A 9,994-nucleotide genomic window follows, 5' to 3' on the forward strand; every position below is an offset into this window, starting at 1 on the left:
AATTTTCTCTTATTTTTATTTTTTTATTTTTTTAAATATTATTTTTAAGTGAATTCAGACTTTTCTACTTCCCTTCAATAATACATTTATTAAAAAGACTTAAAATCAGGAAATGTCTACTTTCTTCAAGAAAAGATATAATTTAATTAATTCAGATTTTAATTCATTTGGTTTGGTTTGGTTTGGTATACATAGATTCCCTTTTTAAAAAAAAAAAAAAAACATTTTTAATGTTCACACTAAATCTAAAACAAAATTTTAAAATAGGATTATAATATCATCAATAATTTCAGTTTTGGGTCATAACAACAACAAAAAAGGGCTATCAAAATAAATTCTTTTTATAATAGTCTTGAATACCAATTCATTCACTCAAATGAATGTCACAGCGAAATCTCATTGGTCCAAAATCCTGCTCCGCGTAGATTTACATACATAAACCATCAATTTTTTTCTGATTTTGTTGCTTTGCATTGCATTTTACTGTGTATGATGACTTTTATTGTGTCGCACCTGGTTAGAATGCAATTCATCAGCAGAGCGAACGAGTTTTAGCTTCATTTTTAGGAAGTCTCACTGTAAAACAGCAACCATCTAAATGTGACATACGCTACATTATGACGTCCGTCAGTGGTTGTGGCAGTAACTCTTGTTCGATGAGGTTCTTAAATGTTCTTTGTCTTGAAAAAAAATGAATGTACCTCCGCTTTGAGCGGACGCGGTGCACAGACATGCACACACACGTAAGACATAAGCAAACCTTAACACTCTGTCCTTTCACTCTCCTTGAACCATAGTGATCACTGCCATCACACACACCGAGCCACTGAGTTCCTCTAACACTGTACAGCTGTGTTCACTAATAGAAGAATCATTTGATGCACTATTATAAGCATCATTTACTTTTGGTTTGGTTTGGTTTGGTATACATAGATTCCCTTTTTAAAAAAAAAAAAAAAACATTTTTAATGTTCACACTAAATCTAAAACAAAATTTTAAAATAGGATTATAATATCATCAATAATTTCAGTTTTGGGTCATAACAACAACAAAAAAGGGCTATCAAAATAAATTCTTTTTATAATAGTCTTGAATACCAATTCATTCACTCAAATGAATGTCACAGCGAAATCTCATTGGTCCAAAATCCTGCTCCGCGTAGATTTACATACATAAACCATCAATTTTTTTCTGATTTTGTTGCTTTGCATTGCATTTTACTGTGTATGATGACTTTTATTGTGTCGCACCTGGTTAGAATGCAATTCATCAGCAGAGCGAACGAGTTTTAGCTTCATTTTTAGGAAGTCTCACTGTAAAACAGCAACCATCTAAATGTGACATACGCTACATTATGACGTCCGTCAGTGGTTGTGGCAGTAACTCTTGTTCGATGAGGTTCTTAAATGTTCTTTGTCTTGAAAAAAAATGAATGTACCTCCGCTTTGAGCGGACGCGGTGCACAGACATGCACACACACGTAAGACATAAGCAAACCTTAACACTCTGTCCTTTCACTCTCCTTGAACCATAGTGATCACTGCCATCACACACACCGAGCCACTGAGTTCCTCTAACACTGTACAGCTGTGTTCACTAATAGAAGAATCATTTGATGCACTATTATAAGCATCATTTACTGTAAGATGATCTGAGAGCTGATGATTATCAACACCACGCAGGGCCGTTTGGCAGCACTTTACTAGCTGTTCATGTACAGCGGGGGTATATATATATATATATATATATATATAATTTTTTTCATTTTATTTAACTTTCCTAAATGTTTTTGTTTTAAAGAAAAGTTAATTCAAACTTTTCGACTTCCTCACTTATATAAATTTATTAAAAACCTGTTAAAGTCAGCAAATTTCTACTTTTCTTCAAGAAAATAAATGTATCAATCATATTTTAATTCATTTGGTATTGTACACATAGCTTTTTTTAAAAGACTTAAAGAATGAATAAAAATCTATTTTTTAGATGTTTTATTTTATATTCAATGCTTTTTGTTGTTGTTTTAGATTAATGCTAAAGAGCATGACATGCAGACAAAAATATGTGACCATGAATTAAGAATTTGTTCCCTTGTTTTAGTCAAATCATGTCCACAAATGAATCCGTTCCCTCATTTTAATTCAATCAAAATAGGGAATGCGTTAGTACAGCGTGACCTCAATTTAATAAAATGAGGGAATGAATAAATAAGTTGTGGGAACAATTTCTTAATTTGTGAAAATGATTGAACTAAAACGAGGGAATATATTCCCACATATTATGTGCAGGGCTCTGTATGAATTGTGTATATATTCATTTTTCGGATCGTTTTCTTTGTGAATTATATACTGTATCAGCATAATAATTTGAGGAAAAAGCTGACATGAACAAAACCTGATGAGCATCTTGTGCATCAGTGGACTGTCTGTACAAAGTCACATGATCAATATCACTAATTCACTTGCATTTGATTAGTGACCTAGATATAGTGCATCATTTTTTTTTATTCCAATCAAATTCATTGATTTTGATGGGAATCATCCATTTTGATTCCCAGGCATTTCAGACGTTTGGAGGCCGCTGTATATCACATGATTTAGCACAGCCAAACTCGCTCACAATCACCAAACCATCAGCTTTCAGAATGAACGCAGGAAACCTGGGCTTTATGTCTAAGTACGAGATTGTCTCTTTAGCCTTAAAACCTCCAAATATTCAAGCTAATCACCAACAGCAAAGAACTGCCCCTCATAATACTTCTGTGTCCTTTACCTTCGACCACCCAGCCTCCATAAATACTGTCCCCTCTGACCCCAGCGACTTTGTACACATCAGCTCATCCGACCTGCCCTTTGACCCCTGAACCCTTCTAGATTTAGCTAAACCCTCTGACCTATTTCCACCCATCTTGAGCTAACTGTTCAGTGTTTGCTCATTTGTAGTATTTTCATTTATCTAAAATTTGCCTTTTTGTATTTAACCATTTTATACTGTACCTGATGTGATTGGTCATTTGCCTATATTTTTTCTGAATGTATTCAGAACTTTATATTTAAACGTTTATTAGTTGTCAACCTAAATGCAACTTGCAGTGTGCAATATTTGTAAACAATTGGCTTTGTCCATTTCTTAATATAATCTCAGCTGGAAAGTACTGTAATATGATGAAAACAGGAAATTCAAGATCAGATTTTTCATTCACATGTTGCTGTACTGTAAGGTAACTTGATTAAACAAAAACAAAAAAATCTTGTAAAACCAAGGTTTTGTGACAGATACCATTCTAGATGCACATTGCATCTTTCAGACAAAATAAAAATGTCCAATCTTGGTATGTGTTGTGTAAAGTCTGTTCAGAAACGTCTATGCCTGCTCTTTGATATTCTGTACCAGAATGGACCGGGATGTGGAGGTTGATGGTCAAGTTCACATCACGTCCTGACAGGCACACGTGCTGGAACGACAGCGAGAGATCCCAACATGCACCTGTCTTCAGTTTAAGCTTGTTTCCTTACCACAGACAGGGTTACACACACACACACTGGTTTTTAGCCTTTATTTTCTTTAAAAAAGGAAATGATCATTTCTAACCCAAGAATATTAAATGTACATCTTATTCATAGCATTCTACATATTTAACATCCAGGAAAAAGGGTTTATACACAGAATAGAGGATTGTGGGTAAACAATATACAGAGATGGATCTGCTTTTAAAAGTTAGACTTAAAACAAGCTCCTTTGAAGGACTTCACTTCAAATCTGAATTTACTCCTGGTTTGTATCAGGACATAAAGACATAAAGCGCCTTATGATACGCAAATGACATCACCGAACCGCGTCACATGCACCTGAAACATTCATATCAAGACGTCACTCTTGGAAAGGGTAAAATTGTAGCTTCTCATTAAGAAAAATTCAAAAAATCGATTGTCAAACTGTCATGGTTTTGATCTCAGAGAAAGATTTTTATCGTCTGAACAGACAACGGATGGCTTGAAGTTTCTGTGTTTTGTGAAAACCTGCATCCACATCAAAGTGGTCTTGTTGACAGCAGAAACTAATAGAGTGTGTTATTCATTTATAATACAAACAAAAGTGGCATGTATGAACAAAGTGTACAAACGAAAGTCACGTGCCACTGTGAATGGTCAAATCAACTTTGAAGATGTGGCTTGTTTGGTGCGGGATGATTTTAAAAAAGCATGAAAAATCAGTAGTGGGTCCTCACTTGTGAGAAAAAAAAAGTTTGAAAATGATCAAATACATATTGACAAAGTAGTGCTAACGTGTCCACTGTGCAGTTGAGAGAGAGAACCATTTGTGTGAAACTGAAAATTGTGCTCTGTGTTTGTGTTGCTCATCAGAGGTCAACTCTTCTCGGATTGTGTGCAGAAACCACAGACAGTTTAGAAGGGTCCTGACAGTTTTTAGGTGGCCAAACGTGTGCCTGAGCGAGAGGGTTTCTGCTAATGACCAGCTGCAGATGCTCTCCGGCCTCTGTGATCAACGGCACAGCTAGACAACAGTTAAAATCACGTGTCCGTGCGTGATTGACCTGTTAAAAATAGTCAGAAACAAAATCAGTAGATTTAACTCCCGAGATTTAAAAAGTCATTTATTGCTGTGATGCAAAGCTGAATTTTCAGCATCATTACTCCAGTCTTCAGTGTCACATGATCCTTCAGAATCATTCTAATGTGCTGATTTCCTGCTAATGAAACATTTCTCATCAAATGTTGAAAGCAGCTTCATTTTTGTGCAAACTGTGATGCATTATTTATTTTTTTTAGGATTCCTTGATGAACAGAAAGTTCAAAGAACAACATTTATTTGAAACAAATCTTTTGTATCATTACAAATGTCTTTACTGTCACTTTTGATCAATTTAATGCATCCTTGCTGAATAAAAGTATTAATTTCTGTCAGGACCACTATCGTCAAAGATGATTGACAATTAGCATACAGTTTGGATTGGCGGTATGGTTCTGTTCTGGGCAAGAACTCCCTGCGCATCCATGCAGCCTAGCATGGATGAGAGCAGGGAGAGCAGCGATAACCACCCCAGGGTAAACAGAACAGAACCAACATAAATGTATTGCAGATATCGTTAAAGTTCAATAATTTTATGTACACATTTTAGAATTAGTCTGAATCAAAGGAGAATCAGAAGGCTGAATCCTGACTGACAGAGGAGGAACTGGGGATGGAGGAGGGTAATTAGCTATTGAGCAATGCGAAAACTGCTGATAATACTGAGGGACCTTATATATGAATGCTTAGATAGGTGTCGTATTCCCATAGGTAGACGGGGATCAGCTGAAAGTCAGCTGATGCGAGCTTGACTAACTTGACCTGCCAGAACTAACGCTACGCTTGATTTCTTTAAAAAAAATAATAAATCTTACTGACCCCCTTAAGAAAACTGTCAAGGTAAAAGGAACAGTTCAACCTTCTAGAACACAGACGACATGAGGGTGAGTAAATAGTGACATTTTCCATTTTGAGGTGAACTATTCCTTTAAGAAAAGGTCAGCCGGTAGAATACGTCACCTGTAGAATACGGTCATATGGGCGTAACCCAGCTTGGTCCGCAGGCCCATCTGGACGGATCATGTTCACATAAACACCCTTTTCCAGCAGACCGTCGGACACGCTGAACCCAAAATCCCTGCTGTCAACATCCTTCTGCATACAGATCTTGAGACAGAGGGAGACAATGAAGATCTGACAGGCATTCAGTTGTGATTTCAACCGCTGGGAAAGTGAACATTACCTTATGAAGCTCTAATGGCATTGATGGGCTGGTGTCCTTCATGTCTTCCAGTACAGCGGTGTTCTCTGAGGTCCTCTCTGGGCTCAATGAGAGAGCTTTGGTCCTGCCTTCATTCTGCTTCTCGCTGTCTTCTCCTAAACTCAGCGTGCTGCCTGACATTATAGTAGCCTACAAAGAAAATATAACACACTCCAATACAAACTGCACCACATTTGGAATGACATGCGGGACTAATATGAATGATGACGTTTGCGGTCGGTCTTGTTCTATTAAGAGATTTAAATACTCTTTGATTTTGGTTACTTGTATCGTTGTAAAGATTTTGGTTAAAAAATGACTTATTTTATGCCCTTCTGTTCCCCAAGGTTGCATTTATTTGATCAAAAATACAGTAAAACAGTATAAATAGTGATATTGTGAAATATTACAATTAAAAATAAATGTTTTCTAGTTTAATATATTTAAAAATATAACTTATTCCTGTGATGCAAAGCTGAATTTTCAGCATCATTACTCCAGTCTTCAGAAATCATTCTAATATGCTGATTACTTTTGGTTAAAAAAATTATTTTTTATCTTGGTAAAGATTTTGGTCGAAAATGACTTACTGTATATCATGGTAAAGATTTTGGTTTAAAAAAAATCCTTATATCTTGGTAAAGATTTTGGTTGAAAAATCCTTATCATGGTAGAGATTTTGGTTTAAAAAAATCATATCATGGTAAAGATTTTGCTCAAATCACATGTCATGGTAAATATTTTTGTTGAGAATTACTTCTATCATGGTATAGATTTTGGTCATGTTGCCCACCTCTACGTAACAAACTGGGAGTGGCTAGAAAGCCAAAACATAATGATTTAACAATCAAAGCACATAGACTGTATATAAAGTGTTGATAAAGAGTCGATTCACCTCAAGTTCCCGCAGGATTTCCGATTGGCCGCAGGTCTCCAGGTCCTGAAGAGCTTGTGACCAATAGTTCTCCTGAGCATCTCTATTGTTGTGGCTGTGACAGCGTGCGGGACTGACAGATCTGTGTCAATGCAAAGCAACCTGGGTAATGTAAGGCCAGGTGTACTATTGGAAACGGAGCTCTCTCCCTCTTTATAAAACTGTACTGTACGGCATGATTGGAACAGTCACTGTGCACTGTTCTCAGCTGCGGTTAGAGAAAGAGAAACACACACTGATGTGTCTGAAGAGGCCGTGCACTAATTCAGGAGATAAAATGATAAAAATGAGCGATAAAAAAGAAGCAGACAAGGGCGGATGACAGCGAGTGGCCCATGGATGATTAGTAAGGCAGACGAGAGACAGAAAACCTGAGAAAAAATAGAGAAGAGAAGAGTAGGAGCATACAGACTATGGAAGCAAACAGGCTAGTATTGTATGTTGACTGTGTGCATCTTGAACAAGCGTTTAGCCACAGAAACTAAAACCGCAACAGAAAAAGCGTATGCCATAAAGGATTTACAAAGAAAGGCCATTAACTTTCCACTGATCATCAAAATTACATATAATCACCATCAAATTGTCTAATTTAACAAATATGTGTGAATCTCATACTGTAAAAAAAAATTTATACCTGTATTACGGGACATTAATCGCTTACATACATAAATTTCCATTTAAGTACAATTTTTTTAGTACTTGCTGTTGTCACTTTTAGTTACTTCAGTTTTGTAATGTTTAAGACTTCATTTAAAAAATCTCATGTAAAAGTCAGGTGACACTAACTGCATTGCAGTCCCGACACTGTGCTCTAGATATCACATGTGAGCCTGCTGCTCAAGATGTCAGAAGATGTGTATTATGAAACATGCAGGTTTGAGTATGTATTATTCATGTACTGCTGCATGAAACACTGGATGTGGTGGTGAGTGTTTGTGCGCACCTGTGTGCGAGGCCGTTGCGGGTCAGGCTGGAGATCAGGATGGGGTTGAAGGGCTCTTCAGTGCCTGAAATGGTGATTCCAAGAGGACCTCCGTGTCTCTTGAGCTCTACTGTGAATATGACTGAACCGGAAGACTCTAATTCATCTGCAATAAACAAATACACAAGTTAAAATGTCCCCAGTACAAATGAGAATCAGCATTTTTATTTTATTTTTTTTTAAAGAGTACACACACACACACACACACACAAAAACACACTCTCACCCAGGTTGTCTTCGTCTTTCTGAATCCGCAGTTTGACCATCCCCTCGGCCTGCTGGAGGACCATCATGGCCTCATCCATCCCACAATTATCCAGCCGAACATTATCAACGGCCAGCAGACGATCACCTGGCTCCAGGGTTCCTATTCTATTATAAAAGGCCATTTCAGATCAATATCTATCAGTTTTTCTTGTCAAAGAAGGTTTATCAAATGAATAGTTGTAATGAGTTGTATTGATGGTTTACCTGTGTGCAATACTGCCGCTCTGTATCTCAGAGATGATCAAAGGTTTTCCTGGCTTCTTGCTCACTGCAAATTAGAATTTATTTGTAGTAAATTTATTTCTTTATTTTGCAACACAATTACACCTCAAATTTGATATTATATTGAGAGCGTTGAATGCTGGGTGCATTTGATCTGTAAACTATTCTAGGTCAACAGCGGCCTCTTTTGGTCATCACTCACCACTGATCGTAATGCCCAGCTCCACTCCACGTCTCTTGGGCAACTTAACCTGAAATGTGCCACTACTGGGAATGACTGATTCTGTGAGATACACACACAGCAATATACATCAAAAACCTGTGATTGTGTGTTCAGATCACATTCAAAATCAAGTTGAATCACTGATCTTTGATTGAAATGACATTTTGTACCTGCTACATCAAACTCCACCTCCAGTATGACCTTATTGGCCAGTGCTGCATCTCGGAGCAGCTGATTGGCCTCTTCCAGTGTTCCATCTTCAGTGGGAATTCCATTAATGGAAAGAATTCTATCTCCAATTTGTAACACACCACACCTGGAAAGCAAGAATATATGGCACATGTTCAAATAAACAGACACGTTCATATGCACATATAGTTACAAATACTAGATAACGCAACGCAAGACAAAGAATATATTATCACTGATTGTTACATTTTAATTGAAAAAAATGTACACTAGTGTTTAAAAGGTTAGTTTTGATGGAAGCCTATTTTCACCACTTGAGAAAAGAAAAAAAAAAGGTAATTGTGACATTTTATCTCACAATTATGACTTTTTCTAGCAATTCTAAACTTTTTTTAAAGATATAAACTCAGAATTACGATTTGTGTTTCCTCCACAGAATAGAAAATAAAAGGTAGAAAAAGTAAGAATTGCAAGTTAAAAAGTTGCAAATTACCTTTTTTTGAATTCTGCAAAACATTATAAGACACTATACAATAATTGAAATAATAATAATAATAATAATAATAATAATAATAATATAAAGATGATGATAACAGAATGATTGATAGATAGAATGACAGATAATCATAAACATCGTAATAATAATTAAAAAAAAGTGTTCCTTGGAAGAAAAAAATATTTCATTCTTTTATGCTCAAGTCTGCATTTATTTGTTACAATTTATTACAATTTTACATTATTAATTATTATACATTATTTTAAAATGTAATTTATTCCAATGATGCAAAGCTGAATTTTCAGCAGCCATTACTATTACTACTATCAATGATGAAAACAGTTGTGCTGCTTAATATTTTTGTGAAAACCATGATACATTGTTTTAGGATTTTTTGATGAATAGAAAGTTCAAAAGAACAGAATTGATTTGAAATCGAAATATCCATTGCTTGATATTGTAATAAACGGATTCAAAATATATCTGTGGTTTGGTTTTATATCCGGTTGTTGGTTTGTATTTTGATAAATGGGACTGAGAGGTTAACAGAATAATAGCAACTGCGCAGTAAACGTCTAAAATCCTGAAGCAAGTTGTCACAGGTGATCTTGGTACTGGGCCAAATCAGCATCTCAGCTTTCTCTCATGCTGTAAGGCTTGTGTGTGTGTGTGTGTGTGTGTGTGTGTGTGTGTGTGATGTGTGTACCTGTTTTTCTATTCTGGTGGGGACTTAAACCTGAATGCACACAGACTCATGGGGACTCATGTCACAGTGGGGACCTAAATTGTGGTCCCCACAGGTACAAAAGCTTATAAATCATACTGAATGAAGTTTTTTGAAAATCTAAAAATGCATAAAGTTTCCTGTGAGGGGTAGGTTTAGGTGTAGGGT

At 36.1% G+C, this 9,994-nt stretch overlaps 1 protein-coding gene across 1 annotated transcript in view; it reads right to left on the bottom strand.

Annotated features, from left to right (window-relative positions):
* Positions 1-3,555: 3,555 nt before the first annotated feature.
* LOC107674279 (glutamate receptor-interacting protein 2-like) overlaps positions 3,556-9,994 on the bottom strand; it is an 81,269-nt gene continuing 74,830 nt past the window's right edge. The window contains exons 13-21 of the mRNA XM_016468221.1: positions 8,588-8,733; positions 8,397-8,477; positions 8,177-8,240; positions 7,932-8,077; positions 7,667-7,811; positions 6,685-6,805; positions 5,772-5,939; positions 5,549-5,695; positions 3,556-4,553 (exon numbers count right to left, since the gene is read on the bottom strand). Of these exons, the coding sequence (XP_016323707.1) occupies positions 4,359-4,553; positions 5,549-5,695; positions 5,772-5,939; positions 6,685-6,805; positions 7,667-7,811; positions 7,932-8,077; positions 8,177-8,240; positions 8,397-8,477; positions 8,588-8,733 (1,213 nt within the window). The 3' untranslated portion in view covers positions 3,556-4,358. The remainder of the gene's footprint in view (positions 4,554-5,548; positions 5,696-5,771; positions 5,940-6,684; positions 6,806-7,666; positions 7,812-7,931; positions 8,078-8,176; positions 8,241-8,396; positions 8,478-8,587; positions 8,734-9,994) is intronic.

Source organism: Sinocyclocheilus anshuiensis, unplaced genomic scaffold (assembly GCF_001515605.1).
Source record: "Sinocyclocheilus anshuiensis isolate Anshui unplaced genomic scaffold, SAMN03320099.WGS_v1.1 scaffold188, whole genome shotgun sequence".
NCBI classification, from domain to species: Eukaryota; Metazoa; Chordata; class Actinopteri; order Cypriniformes; family Cyprinidae; genus Sinocyclocheilus; species Sinocyclocheilus anshuiensis.